Genomic DNA, 21,446 nt, shown 5'->3' with positions numbered 1-21,446 from the left:
CTATTAAATAATTATCTAGAAGTTCAAATCCAATTACGCCTCAAAAGAAAACAATTCACGCTTCTACCGAGCAGTTACAAGTTCCAAATACATAACACTGTCATTAAGCAGATAGTAGAAATGCCTTTTAATCCTTGACAGCTGTGTCCATGAGATCTGTGATCGACTGACTGGAGTTTCACTTTCCAGTGATTTCAGGGGCAGCACATCCTGAGGTAGCTGGAGAAAGTAAGTCTATATATTTAGACAGTAACTGCTTCAGAGGGTTAGCGTAGCTTTTCTGAAGGCTCACCTAAGAGTGTATAGAAAGGCTGTAGTAAGGAAGCTCTCTTTAGAAAATCGTGTTTGGGATTGGTCTAAATTTGGGGGCCGAAGCTGGAAGAGAATAACCAGTGGTCCTTCGAGATTCCCATCTCTATCAATTGAATCCACCTGAAGGGGTACAGCCCAGAAAACTGTATATTTAGACAAGCTCCTCCGGAGGCTGACATGGCAGGTAAGGGATCACAGTCCTGGTCAGCACCCCTCAGCTCACCAACAGGAAGGCAATTAAAGTAAGAGGTGCTCCCCTTTACTCGTTAGATCATCTCTTTTCTTTCTTTTCTTTTTTAAAAATTTTATTTATTTATTTTTGGCCACGCTGTGTTGCATATGGGATCTTAGTTTCCTGACCAGGGATTGAACCCGCGCCCCCTGCATTGGGAGCGTGGAGTCCTAACCACTGGACCGCCAGGGAAGTCCCCTAGATCATCTCTTGATATTCTTAGTTTCCTACCAGTGTATCTTCTTACAGACAAATAAATTAGAAGTGATCATTTTTGACACATTAAAAATCTCTTGAACAGGGACTTCCCTGGTGGTGCAGTGGTTAAGAATCTGCCTGCCAGCGCAGGGGACACGGGTTTGAGCACTGGTCCGGAAGATCCCACATGCCGCGGAGCAACTAAGCCCGTGTGCCACAACTACTGAGCCTGCGCTCTAGAGCCCGCGAGCCACAACTACTGAGCGCGTGCACCTAGAGCCTGTGCTGTGCGACAAGAGAAGCCACCGCAAGGAGAAGGCTGTGCACCGCAACGAAGAGTAGCCCCCGCTCGCCGCAACTAGAGAAAGCCCGCACGCAGCGACGAAGACCCAACACAGCAATCAATCTATCAATCAATCAACAATCAATCAATCTCTTGAACGTTGTGAACATGGGATTAATACATCAGGCATTTTTTTTTTTCATCAGGCATTTTTTATGTTCTGATGGGATAGCAAAGAATTCTTTTAAAATGGGAGATTATCTTTGATAGTCTTTAAAATGTAATCTTCGGTCTTAGTCAAGAGAATAATGGAGTCTTAGGAGCGATATTTAAGTTTAATTTAATACAAACATCACATACTTGTACCTTCTCGGAAATGGTTCCTTCATCTTAACTAAGGAAATGGAAAAGTATTACGACTTAAGTGTTCATTCTGTGATTTGTGTGTTTGGACAAGTTTAGGCAGACAGCAAAGGCTCCAGAGGTCCTGCCACCAATCCTACAGCATTGAGAAAACGCTAAAGCCAAGTCAATTCTCCATCTGGCAGTTCCATATGAGCTGCGAAAACAGTCCAGTTAGTCCTTCAACTCCACATCATCTAGATTCCTCGGGGTCTGGAATCTCGGGGTTATTTTGACTTTCCCTGGACAGCCGCCCAGGACTCACGAGCTCTTCCTCCGGCCCCTTCAGTTAGCCTGGGCAACTCTGCTCTCGGAACCGTGGAAGTTCAACATCGTCGTCACCAGCTCCGGGAGGTCAAAATCGTGCTTCCACCCCCAGTCCTTCCGGGCGTTGCTATCATCAAAGTTCATTGGCCAACTATCGGCTAGGACAAGATATGGAAGAGGAGCTTAAGTTATTCAGGCTCTAGATTTGCAAAAAGGTCTAGAACATTTTAAATAAAGGATTATCATCCACGAAAGAAACGTCCTATTTGAAATCCCCCCTTGAGCAGAGCAGAGCAGCTATTATGGGCACACACACAGTCACCTTCTTAGATTAGAAGTCTGTCACCTCGGAGGAAAGCCTCATGCAGACCCGTAAGGTGGGGCTGCTGTGCTCAGATGGCACTCACACAGGGGCACAGTCACAGCCTTTGAGAACCCAGGGCTGCTCTCCTACTACACCTGCTGGTTTTACGTTTAAACTGGCAAATGGTGAAGGGAGAACAAGCTGTTTATTTGGACGGTTCTAGTTCACCCACTTTAGACATCATTTCCCAAAACCGCAGCATCTGCTGGCTCTGGTGCAACAGCAGCTCCTTCTCCAGAAGGTGTCGGGCCCCTTGGGAAGGTGCTGAGCTCTCCTTATCTTCCTCCGTTTATGTTCTCAAGGACTCGTGGGGCGGCCTGAAGCTTAATTTTGGCTTTGAGGGGTTCTGCAATGGTGTACCAACCTATGGCCTGTCGGACGGGATCCACGTCGTAGGTGATCTGGAATTCTGGAACGTGCTTGAGAATCTCCTGGGCCAGCTCCGCGGGGGTGAAGCTCATGGCATTGACATTGTAAGTCCTCATGGAGAGGGACTCTGCTGGGGCCTCCATGACCTCCAGGGTGGCCCGGAGGCAGTCATCAATGTACATCATCGGAAGTCTCGTGCTGGGTTTCAGGTTGCACTCAAATCTGCCATTCTTGACGGCGTCATGGAAAATCTGGACTGCGTAGTCTGAAAGAGAATCTGGTCTGTGGGTCTTCTCATAACAAAATGGTGAGTGAACCTCTTGCATTAAGGCAGTGGTTCTCAGACGTCTTAGTCTCAGGACCCCTTTATGTGCTTAAAAAGCACTGAGGATCCCCAAAGAGGTTTTATTAAGGTGAGCTGTAGCAACAGCTACTATATCACAAATCAACTGAGAATTAAAAAAAAAGTCTGCATTTTAAAATGACAATAATAAACCCACACATTCACATGTATAATATTTTATGTGAAAAAGAAAGCATTTTCCAAACAAGAGAAAATTTAGTGAGAAGAACAGCGTGTTTTACATTTTGAAAACCTCTCTACTGTCTTAATGGGCGACAGCGGGAATCTCTGCTTCTGTGTTTAGTCCACTGCGCTACACACAACATGTAGCCTCTGAAAAACTCCACGGTGTACTTGTAAAGGAGAGTGAAAAGGGCACATAACATCTTAGTACTGATAGGAAAATTGTTTTGACCTCCTGGACCCCTTGAAAGGGTCTCAAGGATTCCTAGGGGTTCCTAGTGCATACTTGGAGATGCACCACATTAAGGCAAAATTTTTTAAAGTAACCAAAACCTATTTTAAAATCTCTCAAATTTTAATTGAAGATATTCAAAGAAATGGGAAGATATCCCATGCTCTTGGACTGGAAGAATTAGTATTGTTAAAATGGACATACTACCCAAAGCTCTCTACAGATTTACTGCGATCCCTATCAAATTACCCATGACACTTTTCACAGAACTAGAAGAAATAACCCTAAAAGTTATATGGAGCCACGAGAGACTCAGAATTGCCAAAGCGATCCCGAGGAAAAAGAACGAAGCTGAAGGCACGACCCTCTCGGACTTCAGACAATACTACAAATCTACAGTAAAAAACCCCTTGGATTTTGTCAAGTATCTTTTACACTGTATCTCAGAACCCCTCATATGGGAGGGATCTCTAATGTGGGAGTTATTGAATATAACACATGCTCAAGTCTAAAATGATAACAACAACAGTGTGGAAACAGTAGGGAGGGTCCTCAAAAAACTAAAAATAGAACCACCATATGACCTGGGTACATATTCGAAGAAAATAAAAACACCAATTCGAAAAGATACACGCACCCCAATGTCCCTTGCGGCACTATTTACAATAGCCAAGACATGGAAGCAACCTAAGTGTCCATCGACAGATGAATGGATAAAGAAGATGTGACACAACGTGTATATATATATATATATATATATATATGTATACACACACACACACACACACAATGAAATACTACTCACTCATAAAAAAGAATGAAAATTTGCCATATGCAACAACATGGATGAACTTGGAAGGTGTTTTGCTTAGTGAAATAAGTCAGAGAAAAACAAATAAATGATATCACTTATATGTGGGATCTAAAAAATAAACAGACTAGTGAATACAACAGAAAAGAAACAGACTCCCAGACATAGAGAACAGACTAGTGGTTACCAGTAGGGAGAGGGAAGTGGGGAGGGGCAAGATAGGGGTAGCGGATTAAGAGGTACAAACTACTATGCAGAAACCAAATAAGCTACAAGGATACATTGTACAGACAAGGGAATCTAGCCAATATTTTATAACTATAAATGGAATACAACCTTTAAAAACCGTGAATCACTATGTTGTACACCTGAAACGTATACAATATTGTAAATTCACTATTCCTCGGTAAAAGAAAAAAATGAAGTTAAGCAGGCCTGGTGCTCCAGTCACCAATGAATAAACAGACAAGTAACCGACGGCACTAGAGATGAGCAGTAACCCACTCTCATTTGGGGGCAAGCTTTTCTGAAATAAACGCTAAGACAATTTGGATAAACAGCAATAGGCACAATGACAAGAGCGGCAGGAGCAATGCTTATGTTCTTTCTGAAGATGCAGAGTCCATTTTAATAGAACTCTCTGTATGAAGAAACAAAGGTAGATTCAAAGAAAGAGGCTTTTCTTTTCTGGCCGCAGCACGCGGCTTGTGGGATCTTAGTTCCCCGACCAGGGATTGAACCCAGGCCCACAGCAACGAAAGCGCCGAGCCCTAACCACTGGACCGCCGGGGAATTCCCAAGAGGTGATTTCTCATTTGGTGTCTTCCTACATTGTGGGTAACAAACTCGAATGTCAGTTTGACTCCGGCACTGTGGGTGGCCAATCCCACTGGACTTAACAGCATCGGCATGAGTTTAAGTTTAAGTCAGTAGGGTTCAATGAGCTTCTCAGATGCACTTCCCAGAAAGGATGCAAAAACTCTGGTCAGCATACGACTAAAAAGACAACAGATCCATCTCCACTTTGCCCGGCCATTAGAAAGCTTATCTTATGTGAAAAAAGAAATCGAAAATAACACTTACCAGTCGTTCCTCCTCCAGGCTGGGAGTCAGCAGAAATGATTCCAGGATATCTCAGGCATCGGAAATCTAACCCATACCGGTAATAATAATACTACAAAAAAGAGAAAACTTCCTTTAAAAAGAATCTTTTAAATCAGGTAGAGCAATGCAAAGAAATAACAGCCTTCTCCTGAAACTTCATCCCATACAGTCATATTAAAATCCTCGTAGAACTTCCCTGGGGGTCCAGTGGTTAAGACTCTGTGCTCCCAATGCAGGGGGCACAGGTTCAATCCCTGGTCAGGGAACTAGATCCCACGTGCTGCAACCAAAAAAAAAAAAAAAAGATCCCGCATGTTGCAATGAAGATCCTGCACAGCCAAATAAATATTTTTTAAGTGAAAAAAATAAATAAATAAAAATAAATCCTCCTCAAGGAAATGAAGGCTCTAGAATTGCTAACAGTCACTCATTTTTCTTTAACAACCCTGAAGTTTTTAGCTTCAAAGAATCGTCATTCTGCTGATCACATCACTAGATAACACTGTAAATAACAGATCAGCCGAGGGTAAGGATTTCCAGCCTTTCTTTGGAAGGGAGACCCTGCACACAGTCCTGAACAAATCTCCACAAGCCTGTCCTGAGGTGCAGTGCGGGGAAGAGTACAGGGAAAGATGGTGACTGTGATATATTAGGTGAAGGATCAGAAACCGACTAAAATGTGCTATAGAGTTATAAAGACAAAGCGTATTAATAAAACGAAAAAGATGTCTGAGGTTATTTTAAAATTACCTCTGATAACTACCAATATTGGGAACCTGAAAGAACAGTGCAGTACAAATAAGACGGGCAGCAAACCAAAGACGGGGTGCCACTCGAGGGGCGTGTACGAAGTGTTGTGTTAGCACAGGATTGAGGATTCCTCTGGAGCTGTCGGTACTGACCACTTGGCAAACACACTCGGTCCCCGAGCATTTCTGGGGGCAGAGATTAAGGGAGGGAGAGAGTCCCCTCCAAGGATGAACCAGCAGGTGTTTGAGGCAGAAATAGAAAAGGAAACACTGTGTCATCTTGCCAGGTGATGCTTACCTCGCCCATGAGCTCCGCGTGGACCTTGGACACCCCGTAGATAGTCCTGGGTCTCTGGATACAGAGATCGGGGGTTGGGTTCCGCGGAGAAGTAGGTCCAAACGCCCCGATGGTGCTTGGCACAAACAATCGCAGACCGTGCTCCTCGGCAACGTCCAGGACATTGTGCAGTCCTGAAACAAGCAGATGTCGTAAACTGGGAAACCTCTTCCCAAAGAACTGGGAAATCTGGCAGACGGGTCATCTGGGGCAATATCCAGAGACTCACCAGTGATGTTCACAGCTCTGGCCAGGGACACGTTTGCTTCTCCCACTGCACTGAGCAGAGCGCTGTAATGAAACAGCCAGGTGACACGGTTGTTCACCACGATCTCCCGCAGATTCTTGTAATCCAGGATGTCGGAATAAATAAACGGGCCTGCAAGGAGCAGTGAAACCAGGAAGTAAAAGAGTTCCAGGCTTGAAAAGCTCAACAGATCTTTTCCCCTCCCCCGCTGACTTTGAATTCCACTGGTACCGACTTGATAACAACAACTTGGACACTCCCCAGCATTTTCCTTATGGAGAATAACAAAACCCAGCCACCCCACGGCTAACAGCAGCTAATGCTTATACAGGACATACACCTGCTGGGTGCTGTTCTAAGGGCTTTCTGTATGTTTAACTCTCAGCCTTCGAGGCGGATATTTTGTTGATGAGGAAACTGAGGCATAGAGAGGTTAAGTAGCTTGCCAGTATCAAACAGAATAAAATTAAGAACTGGAGTAATGACCAGGCAACTGGCTTGAGTTGCCAAACCTATAGGCACACAGAGATTTCACCCTGCTTAAAAGTTGCATAGGGCTTCCCTGGTGGTGCAGTGGTTGAGAATCTGCCTGCCAATGCAGGGGACACAGGTTCGAGCCCTGGTCTGGGAAGATCCCACATGCCGCGGAGCAACTAGGCCCGTGAGCCACAACTACTGAGCCTGTGCGTCTGGAGCCTGTGCTCCTCAATAAGAGGCCGCGACAGTGAGAGGCCTGCGCACTGCGATGAAGAGTGGCCCCCACTTGCCACAACTAGAGAAAGCCCTCGCACAGAAACGAAGACCCAACACAGCAAAAATAAATAAATAGTGTTCCCTTTAAAAAAAAAAAAAAAGTTGCATAGTTCAGGACTTCCCTGGTGGTCCAGTGGTTAAGACTCTGCGCTTCCAGTGCAGGGGGCACGGGTTCAATCCCTGGTTGGGGAGATCCGCATGCCGCATGGTGCAGCAAAAAAAAAAAAAAAAAAAAAAAAAGTTGCATATTTTAAAGGAATAGAGAAATGGGTTTACAAAAACAAAAAACCCACCATGGTATAAAAGAACTATAAATTAAGAGTTCGCCACACCTGGTTAGGCTAGAGGCAGAGCTGATTTTTTGTGCCAATTTCCCCCACTTTCAGCAAATTACCACTCTTCCCCATGGTAAACAGCAAAAGGCTGACACAGAACCAGGAAGGACTGGAATTATAAAAACATCTTTGAGGTGTAGACAACCTGACTAGAGGAGTCTGGGGTCTGTGTGCGTGCACAGTAGTTTAAGAACAAGTTCACGTTGAAACATGAGGATCAATTTCTCCAAAATTTAAAGTTCCTTTCCCTCATTTCAGAACTTGATTTTTGTTTGCTTTCTCTCTGAGCTAAGTTCACTAAAAACTCTGAAAGACAGGAATCAGTTTTATTCCACAGATACTGCTCCAAATAATGTCCAAAGATACTATTCCACAACTTCATGTCAAGGTCTGAAGAACTCTCCTGTCCTTGGATCCCTTGAACAAGCAGTAGCTGTACCGTAGGCTTTTTACAGAACTAATGAGGACAAAACCATGAAACATTTTTAAGTGGCACAGGTGTGCCTCAAATACTCCTCTTTCCTTAATTCACAAGCCTGGTTATGAGCGGTGACACCGATTCTGGGAGCTGCCTCTCTACCTGCTCTGTGAGCCTCTTACCACTAAGGAAGACGTGCTCAGGGGGCTTCCGAATGTCAGACAGAATCACGTTGTCCTTCCCAAATCGTTTCCTAAAGGGAAAATCAAACACATTGGTACACGGAGGACACAACAGGTCCTATGAAAACAGTCTTTCCAACAGGAACTGTCATGTCCCGTCAGCCTCCAAATCCCTCCTCTTCACACCTTTCTTCCCTCTTGTCCTCAACTCACAGCCCTGCAGTTGCAGCCACACTCAGGGCTGCACCTCCTGCTTCTACCTCAGCCCGGTATCTGTCACCAATTTCTTCCCAGTGCCCCTGAGTTTTTCCCTTTGCCTCCCCGTTCTTCTCTCCTCTTATCTTTATATCCCACTCTCCAAATCCCACACTGTTCCTTTTAGTTTCTACACATACAATACTTCCCTCTGCCCCCAAACATCTGAAAACCAAGTGATTTACTGGCAGGCAGGTCTTACTTTGCCTAACCTAGGAAAGGCAGAGGGCAAAGGACCAGCTAGGGGGCTGCTGAGTCCAGGACCTGAAACAATGTCTGTGATACGAAGAGGCACAATGAAATGCATTCCAAACGGTCATTTACATACGATATCTTAACGTAAGCAAGAGGGGAGAGAAGCAAGAGGGGAGAGAAAAGATTCAATGGTTACATGGGGCCAAAGACAAGCCCGGAAAAGCTCAGAATTTAAATTGAAACTTTGCGAGCTCTTACCTCAAAAAGCTAGCAAGCCCCACTCCAAGCTGGCCAAGACCCCCTGGATAAAGAAGAAAAAAGGGAATCTTTAATCTAAATCTAACCAATTCAATTATTCCCAGTATGTAATAATAGAAGAAAACTCCACTGGCACTCTTAGCTAACTAGATAAAGCCCCAGGTTGGCCTGATAGAACGGAATTACCTCCTCGGAGCTATGACAGAGGTCGGGTACAGGTAAGATTAGTTCCAGAGACAAAAGTGCTCTCCAGCACAGAGGGGCTGAGGGGAAGTCAGGGTGCAGGTAAGAAGAGCAGGGCCTTCCTGACCTCCTGGTCAGGAAATCACTACGAGCTTCGCCTTTGTTATTTGATGGGCTGTGAAAATTATCTGCTACGGGTACCAGAACACTCAAAGCTAGATATAATAGTTTGATATCAACCTCTGCTGAGATTATGCAGAGCACCCTCCTTCCATTAGACCTGGAGAGGAACAGGAAGGGAGAAAGAAAGAAGGGACAAACCAAGAAGTCACCTGAAAAAAGGGGCAGATATCTGGATGGGCAAGGAGCTGCTCAGAACGTTAAAGATGAGTATTACAGCATCTTAATTTGGACGCTTACAAATGCCATTGATGGAAATGGGAGAGCTAGGGGTCTGGGAACACATTCAGGGGAATACAACCCTAGATTCCATTTGGGAGAAAGTAAGAGGCAGGAAGATATGGACAGTGGGATTTCCTGTAAGCGTGTGTTAACATGGGACTGAAACCAGCCCACTGACGGTAACACTGGGCCCTGGAAGATGCTTTGTTGGTGCAGGGAGGAGGGAATCAAACACACAGACAAGAAGCTGGGAGAGTCGGGGGGAAGTGCAGAGGGAACTGGCCTCACTTGAAACCCAGTTACAGCAGGAGAGGAAGAGGAGGTGCCAGTGAAAGAAACACACACACACTGAGGAATGTAAGAAGGATAAGGACGTGAGGCCAAGGGATGAAACTCCGGCAAACAGAGGACAATAAGACATGTCAGTCAAATCAGAGGGGGGCTTGAGTCAGCTGGAAGGACTTGCGGACAGATGGTCAAGTTTGCAGCGAGCAGATACAGAACCAGGTGTTGGGTGGCTACGAGGGGAGAGGGGTCAGCGGGCCAGTCCGTGGACAGTAAGCCGCAAGTGTCACGAGGTGACGGTGAGGCGTTCCTCGGGCCCTGGGAAGGCCCTGGCTATCTCTTCCATACACATGTGCAGGGACTGCCTGGCCTGAGAAGCCTGGCCAAGGAAAGATGCGCCTGGTTCCAGAGGCCACGTTCTACCCACCAACCTTGGCTCCCAGGCCCTTCCTCGCAGGAAAGGGGAACTGAGTCGCACAGCAGCTTTTTGGGCCTCTTCAGGTTCCCAGAGCCTCCCTTCAGACAATAAAAGATTTGGGCAGGGAAACCAAGCCCTGGCAACAGCGGCAAAATAAGGACAGGGGACTTGTGCTATTTCGGAGGGAACCAGGAGTGGAAAAGGGAGTTTCTGATTAATAAGTGTTACCTGGCGGCATGTTAGACATTCCAATAATAAATACACCGGCACACAAAGAAAATAACAAAGCCACAAATGTGGAAAAAAGAAAAAAACCCGACCTGTAATTAAGACGCGCGGTTGGTCTGCTTCAGAGAACGAGGTAGAGTGGTAGTTGGCATCCGCTGGAATCTGCTGAGGGGAGGTGCCCAGAAACCGGCTGGGCAGGACAGGAGCCTGGCAGCCACAGGCCGGTCTCTGTAGCATCCGGCTGGCAACCCGCCGCAGCATCCAAACAACCGGCATGATCTCTGCAGACACTGCAACACGAAAGGAGCAGAGTTGAGAAAAGATACATGCACCCCCCGCAATGTTCACTGCAGCGCTATTTATACTAGGCAAGACATGGAACCTAAGAGTCCACCAACAGATGAATATGGATAAAGAAGGTGTGTGTGTGTGTGTGTGTGTACACACACACACACACACACACACACACACACACACACTGGAATATTACTCAACCATCAAAAAGAATGAAATAATGCCATTTGCAGCAACACGGATGGACCTAGAGATTATCATACTAAGTGAAGTAAGCTAGACAAAGACAAATACCACATATCATTTATATGTGGGGAGTTTGGGATTAGCAGAGGCCAACTATTATATATAGAATGGATAAACAACAAGGTCCTACCGTATAGCACGGGGAACTATATTCACTATCCTGTGACAAATCATAATGGAAAAGAATATGAAAAAGAATATATATATATCTGTATAACTGAGTCACTTTGCTGTATAGCAGAAATTAACACAACACTGTAAATCAACTATATGTCAATAAAATTTAAAAAAACAAACACAAGAAGCAGAGTTCAGTATGTCACTGCTTACCCTCCCGGCCCCTCAAACCACAAACCCTTTAACCACAACTAACACTAAGATCGCTGGCTCACGAGCAGAGCCACGTTCTGGATTCGTGAATCGAACTAGAGAGACTACTGATTGCGCAGACAGGGAGCCAGTCAAGAGCCCGCCCCGTGAGCCCAGCCCTGTGAAAAGGGGATAAACGTCACTGGTGCAAAGTGCAGGCAAACAAAGACTGGCCGAGATTTAGAACTGGAGCCGCACAGGGCTGACACCAACTGGGATCTAAAGTCACGGCGGAAGTTACTGCGTACAGAGCCGTCCACGCCAGGAACATCATGGATCCCGCAAAGGCCTCAGATCTTCACAACTGTAATCCTCTGTCCACGTACCGTCGAGGAGCGAACAGGTCCCCGATTAAATAACACAGAGCCCTGTGACTCTCGTGCTAACTCAGATGTTATCGTTAGGATGAACCAGACTAGAAAAGCAGACAGTTAAGGTGAAAAGGCCCCCGGCAATACTGAGTAAGCTGTGACTAATTTCTGTTTCACTGCCAACTCTTTAGGAAGGATCATTTAGAAAAGCCATTTTCTCCTCTGTTCCCAGATCATGTATATTTCATTGCAGTCCAGCTCCCCTTCCTAGTCAGCTTTACCCAGGCAAGCATGTCACAAGAGCAGATCAGAGCTGCTCAGTTCTAACAGCGACCTTCCTGCCCCCAAAGCTCAGGCCTTTGCACTCTGCACACTGCCTGTGGCCTCCACGTCCGTCAGCCATCAGATTTCCAACAGCACTGGCGGATGAGCCTTCAGAGCGACCCCAGTGTCCAACCCCCTCACAAAGAAGTGGCCAGATCTCAACCATCTTCTATTTTGCATCATAAAACAAGAAAAAGTAAACCACACTTGGAGACATTTCCCATTTAGGGTCTGAACTTAGCCCCTCAACCCAGTGCCTTGAGTAGGTAACAGTAATTCTAAGTTAAAACCGCCAGAGGTATCAGAAGCTTTCCTGCAATCCCTAAAATCCAGATTATACAAACAAAAGGGCAATACAATCTGCTGAAACCCTATGCTTGAACACCCTTTTGTGAGCCACAGAGGTCTTGTTCTTTAGGACACTGAAATAAGGCGGGGCAGAGCCCCGATGGCTTCTGTCGGGTCAGGGGCTTGGCCCATCAGATCCGCAGCCTGAGACGCAGCCCCGCCAAGGTCCTGAGGCCCTGCATCCCAGCTAACTTTCCAAACAAGCAGAAGACAACCTTCTGATGGTACATCTCCGGATGGGAAGGGAGGTCGCCATAGGAGAGACCCCAGCTTTTCTTCCATCATCCCTTCAAACCATCTTTGCAGCCACTGCTGACACCCGAGACCAGGTAAGAACTTTGATTCTTAAAGTCACTTATTTCAGCAAGTTCAAGAGGATGGCGAGGAAGCCAAGAAGCAGCCAGATTTACCAGAACATCTGAAACTCAAAGACAATTCTCAGTTCCCAGAAGCAAAGTAGTGATGGCCACAGGTGAAGAAGTTCGGTTTTTTTTTCTTTTAAAGGTTGAAGACACTGGAGTCCGGGAAAAGGTAAACCCTGAAGATATGAAACAGGGATGTGAAATACGTACGACTCAGTTCATCTTCTCTTTCCCCAGAAGGGGAAAGCATGAAGGAGGCACAAATTCTTAATTGAATATAAAGTATTTTAGTTTAACAATGTGGACAATTCATGCTTGAGTTGGTTCTCATTCCACTACTATTACTAGCTAACATCTGATATTCACGACAGGCCAGAGGCCTGTGAAATGTCTTTCTGAATTATAGCATTTAACCATGGCAAGCACCACCCCTCTCAGGGAACCCAGTTCTTAACCGTCAAGCAGCTCTACTGTCCCTATAATGGGATTGCTTTGATTAACAATGCATGTACATTAAAAATAAACCCAAAAAACCCTCCAACCATCTACCGCATGTAGCTTTTTCAAGTCAAGATTATTATCTTGCCACTGCCAAACTCAATTTGATACTTTTAAGGCAGCAGCTCTCAAATTTTCTGGTCTCTGGACTCTTTTACACTCTTAAAAATTGGGGACTACAGAGAGCTTTCGTTTAAGTGGGGTCTATCTAACAATGTTTGCTGTAGTAGACAGCAAAACTGAGAAACATTTAACCTATGAATGAGTTCATTTAAAACCAATAAACATGTTAAAATAAACATATTTTATGAAAATAACTGTATTTTCCAAAACAAAAAATTTACTGAGTGGCACTGTTTTACATTTACTTGTCTCTTTGATGTTTTCCTTCATAGAAAACAGCTGGATTCTCACATCTGCTTCTAACTCAATCTGTCTGCTGCTTTGATTGAAGTAAATGAAGAAAATCAAGACTCAAAGCAAAGCAGTGGGGAAAGGAAGCTGTATTTTGAAAGCCTTTTCAGATAATTCTGGATACTCATCTTGGATATCCAAAACTCAACACACGCTAGTTTCTTCAAGGTTAGTTGCAACGTAGAATCTGAAGCCATTATCAGTGAACTTTTGTACCTGCTACATTAAAACCCACTGGTATATCTAATGCTTTGAACACATCTTTTTTTTTAAAAGACTTTTTTGATGTGGACCATTTTTAAAGTCTTTATTGAATTTGTTACAATATTGCTTCTGTTTTGGTTTTTTGGCTGCAAGACATGCAGGAATCTTAGCTCCCGGACCAGGGATTGAACCTGCACCCCCTTCACTGGAAGGCAAAGTCATAGCCACTGGTCCGCCAGGGAAGTCCCTTGAACACAGCTTTTACTCCTGCATGGTTTTGTAATTTCATACATTGTTTTTTGGAAAATATTGGTTCAGTAAGTTATGCAGAGCTTCCAATTGTTAACACACTTCACTGTACAATACCCAGAAGTCATAGTGGTTGCTATCACTGATCTCATCAGAAAATTCCTAAATATTGGGAAGCTGTCAAATTCACGGTAGTGGATACAACTTAACTTGCAACAAATACCTTGGCAAGCTCGCTTGGTTCGTTTTTTTAGAAAATGTATGCCGATTATCCAGGTATGAATAACCATCGTTTGTCAGTCATTCTTTCAAGCAAAAATGTTCTCTATGAAAAACAGGGACCAGTTCAGCTCACAATTCAATCACACAAAACGCTTTCTCTCAAGACAACCATCATATTTCAATATGGAACAAGTACATCCACTTACCACATGACACGTTAAAAAGATGTCTCTAGGGTCAAGATTTAATAAAATCAGTCATTTCTACTGCTTCATAAAGGGCATTCTTAAGTAAAGCTTTCCATTTTTTAATTGTATTTTTCACTGAAAGTACATGGCAGTGAAGAATACCATGACTTCTAGTACCACGTAGTGCCACTGCCTTGATTCCTGCAAAGGCACCAGTACTTTTAGCAGGTGTGACTTGTGCACCATCAGTGCAAATTCAACACAGTTGTTCCGGAATAAACCATGAAATTCAAAAAAAGTTATTCCACACTGAATACTTTGGCACTATTTGTGTTTTCTGTCAAACGTTCACCAAAAAGATATTCTTTGATAATTGCTTTGGCGCTGATACCAGATAAATACAAACAAAATGGTAAGTGCAGCCATGACTACAAATTCTTCCATTTGTAAGGAAAAAATACCCTTCTCTGTCAAGATACCAAACTAGTCTTCATGTTTGCAGCTAAATCTTTAATTTGACAAGTTACTGTATTATTAGAAAGTGGCCGTGCTATTATTTCTTTCAATGCTTTTTCATCCAAACAAGGTTTTATTGTGTGTTTCTCCAGCCACTGCAATTTGATAACCTATCTTAATAGCCTTTTCTTTTCTAGTTTGGAAAGCTGTACCAAATAATTTTTGGCTTTTAAAGAGCTCATCATATCTACATTTAATTCATTTGTTTTATTTTTCTTTAGATGATGAATGGTTGGTCTAAGAATAATGCTATTGCGACCAAAATACTATTCAAAAAAGTTCTGTGGCATCAGACACATAAGGTAAATTTCTGACATCTGTAAAACTTGACGAAAGCCTTCATATTTTCATGTATTATTTAGTTCTGCACATTTATTTGGAGTAAATTCCTCTTTTCATGAGTCAGAGAACTCCGTTATGTCGTTGTTTCATTTTTTTTTCAGCATTTATACACATGGTACAGCTTTGAGTTGAAAAAAATCGAGTCCTCTAATATCCCCCTTTTTAAACCATTGATCTATCCTTAAATATAAAAAAATATAAATTAATATCCTTTTATGTTAGAATAAAATATTAAGTTCAAAAGAATTTTTATACCATTTAAAATTTTAGAAAAGTTTTAAAATCAAGACTATAAACTTTTTGTTCTTTTTCCATATACCCACAAGACTCAATTTAGGGATTTCAAAGTAATGACTTATTAAAAGAAAACAGGCCCCAGAGATGACAGCAGCTATAACTGCAGGTAGCTAGTAAGAATGCAAAGAAGTACTAAGAACAAACAGAGTTCATCTCTGAAAATGCACATATTTATACTCTAAGCCTACTATCCTTAGAAGATTCTAGATACACAAGAGTACACAAGCACACATCTCATTAGCCATCAGAGGAAAAGCTCATCACAAGCCATTTGGCCTCTAAAAAACTCCACCATACACCTGAGAGAGAAAGAATGAAAAAGGCAGACAGTCTCTTAGTATTTTTTTTTAAATAGCCTTGACCTCATGGACCCTACAGAGGTCTCAAGGAACCCCAGGGCTCCCCAGATCACACTTGAGAACAGCTGTTCTAAAGTAAAACTTGCTTTGCCAAGCTAGTTATTAAACTTATACAGGGGAACCGTCAAAGATGACTGAAGATCAGATGAGAGTCCATAGACCTTCTCCCCTAAGCACCTTGCTTACTTTGACTCCAAGGGATGAAAAAGAAACTGGCCAACAGACATTCCTCCTTAAATAATGGAGCGTCTCCCCGGCCCAAGCCTCTGTTACATGACTCTTCCCATCTCCCGGCATTTACCCTTTCTGCACTTACCAGAGCAGAACTCTAAGAAAGCAGTGGTGTCAGGAAGACAGTGGGGGTGATAGAGATACAGACTCAGAGCCCAACTGGCCTTGACTGCTTGGATGTGGGGCAACTTGTGAAGGAATGGAGGAGAATAACACAGCCTTCCAAGTTGTGCTGCTGTAAGCACGGGCTTTCTGGAGGAGCAGGTCAGGTAAGAAGACAAACGAGCTTGGTTTTGGACATGTTGGTTTTAGGTGCCAGGAGCCAGTATGGCTGCCTTTCCCATGGAGCTGTGAGTCCCACTGAGCAGTTCCTAGCAGTGCCCGATGCATGTCAGAACTCAACCACCATGTCAAACAGGTAGGCAGGAAGAAGAAACCAAGAAATAACAGGGGTTTGTCTACATCACAATAAACAGAATGTCCCCTGTTGTCAGAAAACATGACTTCTGTTTCCTGGGGAACAAAACCTGAATTCAATTGCGATTGCTCTGAAGACAGATACTTCTATTTCAGAAATATTCAAAGAAACTCCAATTTGAAATATTGAAAACCAACGAAATAGGCCCTTTCCCTGAGAATGCGCCATCAGTTTCCCTTAATATTCTTGCTGTCTTGTGTTTTCCCCAGATTTCTAGCTCTAATCATCCTTAGCCACGGAGACAGTAAATAAAGATGTATTAACGTCTCCAGCACATTTAGCCTGAAGCTAAAAGCATCCAGCCTCCAACAGAGGAATGGAGAAAGAAAATGTGGTATATACAGACAATGGCATATTACTCAGACTTGAAATAGGAGATCCCGTCACATGCAGCAACATGGATGAACCTGGAGGACATTATGCTGAGTGAAATGAACTGGTCACAAAAGGCCAAATGTGGGCTTCCCTGGTGGCACCGTGGTTAAGAATCCACCTGCCAGTGCGGGGGACGTGCGTTCGACCCCTGGTCCGGGAAGATCCCACATGCTGCGGAGCAACTAAGCCCGTGCGCCACAACTACTGAGCCTGCGCTCTAGAGCCCGTGCTCCACAACTACAGAGCCCACGTGCCTAGAGCCCGTGCTCTGCAACAAGAGAAGCCACAGCAATGGGAAGCCCGCGCACCGCAACGGAGAGTAGCCCCCGCTCGCCGAAAGCTGCACGCAGCAACAAAGACCCAATGCAGCCAAAAATAAATAAATTTATATTTAAAAAGGCCAAATACAGTATGATTCCATTCACATGAGTTATACCAGTTATCTAAAGTAATCCAAAAAAATCACAGAAACAGGAAGTAGAAAGGTAGTTGCCAAGGGGGGGAACAAGGGGGAGGGGATACGAGTATTCAATTAACAGGCATAGCTTCAGTTTTGCAGGATAAAAAAGTTCTAGAGATCCACTGTGAATATACCTGACGGTACTGAACTGTACTCTTAAAAATGGTTAAGATGGTAAATTTTGTGATGTAATTGAAGCCACAACTTAAATTTTTAAAAAAATCCAGCCCCAAGAAATGGTCAGTGCATACATATACTACTGAGGAGCTAGAAGATTCGCCCAGTGGAGATCAACGCCACCCCAGAGACCCATCAAACCCCCGTCCCATCCAAACTCCCCAGCCCTTGTCTCACCGAACCCCCTAAATGGTTCTTTTCCCTGTGCTTATAAACCTGCTGAAACCTATTATTCTCCTCCAGCCTTTACCTTTCCTTCCCATCTCAAGGATCTCCAGAGAGTTCCCTGCCTCTCCAAGTGGGGCCTCTTACTCTGCATCCAGTGGAACTGCTTTCACCAAAGGTCAGTCACTGCCCAGTTGACAACTTCCTGGCCCCGGAGAAGTTGTTAATAACGCTTCTAAGGACTAATAACGCTTCTAAGACACATTTGCAAGGCAGTCTCCGCTTTACATCCTCCAGTTCATTAAATCATAAAAGCAAACGTGTCCTCTTCCTAGTAATGACCCAAGGAAAAATCAGGCACCTCAACTACTGAGCGCTGACGAAGCACCTGCTTTCCTGAACTGTAACTCTGAAGCTGGGATCTTTTCTCCATTTTGCAGAAGGAATTTTGACCCGCCCAAGGTCGGGCAGATACTAATTACCAAAAGGAGGGGTTGCAAACCAGGTCCGTTGAGTCTCAAACCCTCCTTCCATCACCCCCACTCTTCTCCCTCAAGAGAAGAGATAACATCAGGTACCTAAGAGAGAGGACAGAGGAAACATCCTCGTGGTGGCGCAGGGGGCACCTTCCCCGCCGCCCCTCCTCCCCTACAGCTCGGTTACTCCTCCTCACCGCTCCCCAGGAGGACAGCACCCTCGAGCCGAGGGCGTTCAAGGCCAGACACGGCCCTGCCTCGCCCGCCGTGCGAGCCTGCGTACACTACCTCGCCAAACCTCAAGTCTCCCCATCCTTAGAAAAGGGGAAAATGATCGGACCACCACATTAGACTGCTGGGAGGATTTAATAAAAGCAATTTAGAAAAGCACTTAGCAAACTGCTCAGTCAGTGTAGAGACTCCATCAACCAGCTGGTAAAGTCTAGACTTAAGGTGGGGTTGATCCGAAAGCCAGAAAGGGTCGGGGGAATAAATCCCGGAGCTCTCAGTGTGAGCTACATAGAGGGTTTTAGAGGGAGATCTGGCTTCGCGGAGCGGGCGCCCCCATACTCCCTATTACGCGCGCCGGCCCGGGAAAGGGAACCCAAGAAGACGCGGGGACTTGGGCCGCACGCGGGTCTCCGGCTTCCGCCTCCCTGCATGGCTGGATAAACCGGTTTTATGAGAACAGCCGCTCCCGCCCCTATTCTCTGGCAGGGTGTGCCCTTCAGAAAAGTAGGAAGGGCCGGGCCGCACCTGGCGACCCCAGCAGTGCCCCGGCCCTCCCCCGGCCTCCCAGCTCCGCGGCGACTGCTGGGGACCCCCGCTCGCGCTCGGGATCGCTGGGTCTCCAGTCCCGCGCCGCGTCACACCGATCGGGCCAGCGGGGGCCATGTGGTCAAGAGGACCTGCACAGTCAGCCTCGGTTCTGAAGAGGCTCAGCCCCCGGGGTCAGCCGCCGGGGAAGCATCCGGCCGCCTCCGCACTGACCTTCCGACGCAGCCGCCCAGAGATGCCGCGCTGTTGCGGCGCCGGAGCTGGAGCTGCAGCTGCACGTGGCCAGAAGTCCGGGAGCGCGGAACAGAAACTAGAGCTCAGCGCGCGCGGCGCCTTTATAGTCTCTGCCCACAATCCCGCCCCCTGGAGCACCAATCCCCTTCTTCGGTCCGGGCCGCCCTGGCTTGGGCGTCGGATCACCAAGTGGGAGGGCGTCGGTTGCCATGGTAACCCCCCGAGGGTCCCAGTAGTGTTCCTGGCGTCTCACGCCCCTCACGCGGGCTCCGCCTCCGACCCATTTCGGGAGAGCTCGCAGAAGGCTAGGGACGCGTTCGAGCCCAGCGTGCGGCGTCCCCGGCAGCGGCAGAGCCAGCCCGCAGGTCTTCGCGTGGGACTGTCCAGGTGGGGACAGCTCAAGGGCCTCCCAACACAAGGGGCCCGGAGCCCCAGAGCACCGGTCCGTGCTGGCGTTTAGCGGCTCAGCCGTGGACTTGAGGAGGAATGCGGGACGCGAAGGGAAAGCTGGAAGGATTGGCAGGGGAAATAGCTCCGGACCGGGGTCAGGAGATACGGTACAAAGAGACCTTGAGAGGGTCATTTCATCTTGGTTTCCCACATGGGAAATATCGCTGTGCAATTAGATGACCTCCAAGGCCACCGGACCAGCAGAGTCAGCATCACCTAGGAGCTTGTTGGAAATGCAGATTTGAGGCTGCACCCCAGACCTGCTGAGTCAGAATCTCTGTTGGGGCCCTGTGAGCTGTGCTTTAACAAGCCCTCCAGGTGATGATGATCTGTGCTAAAGTTGAGAAGCGCTGATCTAGGGGAGTGGCTTCTCAGACGTGGCTGCAGATTAGAATCACCGGGGAGTTCTGGAACCTCCCAAACAAATCAGAATCTCGTCGGCGGGGGAAGGAGGGACGGCAGGAAGCCCAGGCATAAGTTTTTTTTTTTTAAGCTTCTCGAGTGACCCCCATGTGCTATCAAGGTAAGAGCCAAGTGATCCCCGTGAGCTGTCATGGTGAGAACCACGGATATACCGTAGAGGCTTGGTCCCCCAAGTGTGGTTCCTGGAGGAAACAACCCCCTCCCAGACCTACTAAATCACCGTCTGCATTTCAAGGGGCTCTCCAAGTGGTTCGTGTGCGCGTTAGGGTTTGGAAAAACAGCTCTAAGGCCTCCTCCAACATTAAGAATCCATGATTTTATGAAATATGTCTTTCTGTTTTACAGACTCTTAGAAGGCCCCATTTCTTTTTCTTTTTCTTTTTCTTTTTTTTTTTTTTTGCGGTACGCGGGCCTCTCACTGCCGTGACCTCTCCCGCTGCGGAGCACAGGCTCCGGACGCGCAGGCTCAGCAGCCATGGCTCACGGGCCCAGCCGCTCCGCGGCATGTGGGAGCCTCCCGGACCGGGGCACGAACCCGTGTGCCCTGCATCAGCAGGCGGACTCTCAACCACTGGGCCACCAGGGAAGCCCGAAGGCCCCATTTCTTCAACTTTTTCTCGTATGACATGACCTTCATTATGGGTCTCTCTCTAGTGCACTTGAATTTTCAAATTTTAATTAGACTTTTAGCCTCTCAAGAGACCTAGGAGATTATCAAGGCCACTGTGCCCACTTGACAGAGGAAGAGGTAGAGCCCCACCTAGACAGGTGAAGAGATTTCCCCAGAGGCCAGGGGGACCAGAATGCTGCCCCAGCCACTGGGTCACTGCCCTTTCTAATACACCACATCATATCATTAGGAGTTATTTTTTGTTTTCCTCAAAGATTGTGGTGAGGTCAGAGATGACACTGAACTTGCTTTGAGTGGGTTGCAGACAGGGATGTTTCAGGGTGGAGCAACCCACTGAGGGTGCTTCTTGTTTGTGGCGGGGAAGGGGAGGAAGCGTGGCTTCAACCTTTGCTCCTGAGGACAGGGCAAGAACAAGGCGTGATTACCAAGGGACTGAAAGGTGACGTGGTTTCTGGTGTGGATGAAAAATGTCACCTGCCATATCAGTAAACAAAGGATGTTGCAGACATCAAGCCAGCAGCCATTGCTGCCGCCCCCCCCTCCCCGCGACTGTGCACCCTGAAGGCATATGGGATGGAGAAAATCAGGATACTGGGCTTAGATAGTTAAGGTGCGTTTCAAAGGAATGATTTCAGTTAACCCAGACCCTTGCATCTTCCCATACCTAGAAAACTGCTAAAT

General features: G+C 46.1%; 1 protein-coding gene and 1 long non-coding RNA gene across 3 annotated transcripts in view; one reads left to right on the top strand and one right to left on the bottom strand.

Moving 5' to 3' along the window:
- Positions 1-1,283: 1,283 nt before the first annotated feature.
- Positions 1,284-19,348, bottom strand: LOC132523913 (L-threonine 3-dehydrogenase, mitochondrial). 2 transcript variants are annotated; one of them, XM_060155788.1, is made up of 9 exons: positions 18,257-18,323; positions 10,438-10,635; positions 8,830-8,872; positions 8,122-8,192; positions 6,416-6,565; positions 6,148-6,320; positions 5,080-5,170; positions 2,423-2,692; positions 1,284-1,852 (listed from the first exon to the last, which is right to left on the bottom strand). In XM_060155788.1, exons 1-9 carry the CDS (start codon positions 18,306-18,308, stop codon positions 1,713-1,715), a joined length of 1,188 nt encoding a protein of 395 aa, XP_060011771.1. In that variant the 5' UTR covers positions 18,309-18,323; the 3' UTR covers positions 1,284-1,712. The 2 variants fall into 2 exon arrangements, with proteins under 2 accessions (XP_060011771.1, XP_060011772.1); XM_060155789.1 differs by lacking the exon at positions 18,257-18,323 and adding an exon at positions 19,241-19,348 and having other exon boundaries at positions 1,288-1,852.
- A 137-nt stretch (positions 19,349-19,485) lies between these two features.
- The window catches only part of LOC132523912 (uncharacterized), an 87,313-nt gene continuing 85,352 nt past the window's right edge, over positions 19,486-21,446 (top strand). Inside the window, exon 1 of the long non-coding RNA XR_009541701.1 lies at positions 19,486-19,648. This is a non-coding gene — a long non-coding RNA (uncharacterized LOC132523912). The remainder of the gene's footprint in view (positions 19,649-21,446) is intronic.

Source organism: Lagenorhynchus albirostris, chromosome 7, assembly GCF_949774975.1.
Source record: "Lagenorhynchus albirostris chromosome 7, mLagAlb1.1, whole genome shotgun sequence".
NCBI lineage: Eukaryota > Metazoa > Chordata > Mammalia > Artiodactyla > Delphinidae > Lagenorhynchus > Lagenorhynchus albirostris.
This window is presented reverse-complemented; position numbering and strand designations above follow the sequence as displayed.

Excerpts from the sequence above, each read along its gene's own strand:
- LOC132523913 (XM_060155788.1), bottom strand. The coding sequence starts at position 18,308 with ATGGAAGGAGGGTTTGAGACTCAACGGACCTGGTTTGCAACCCCTCCT. Across the intron at positions 6,566-8,121 it reads TGAGCACGTCTTCCTTAGTG|GCCCGTTTATTTATTCCGAC; the intron begins GTAAGAGGCTCA and ends TGCTCCTTGCAG. Across the intron at positions 5,171-6,147 it reads ACGCGGAGCTCATGGGCGAG|TATTATTATTACCGGTATGG; the intron begins GTAAGCATCACC and ends TCTTTTTTGTAG.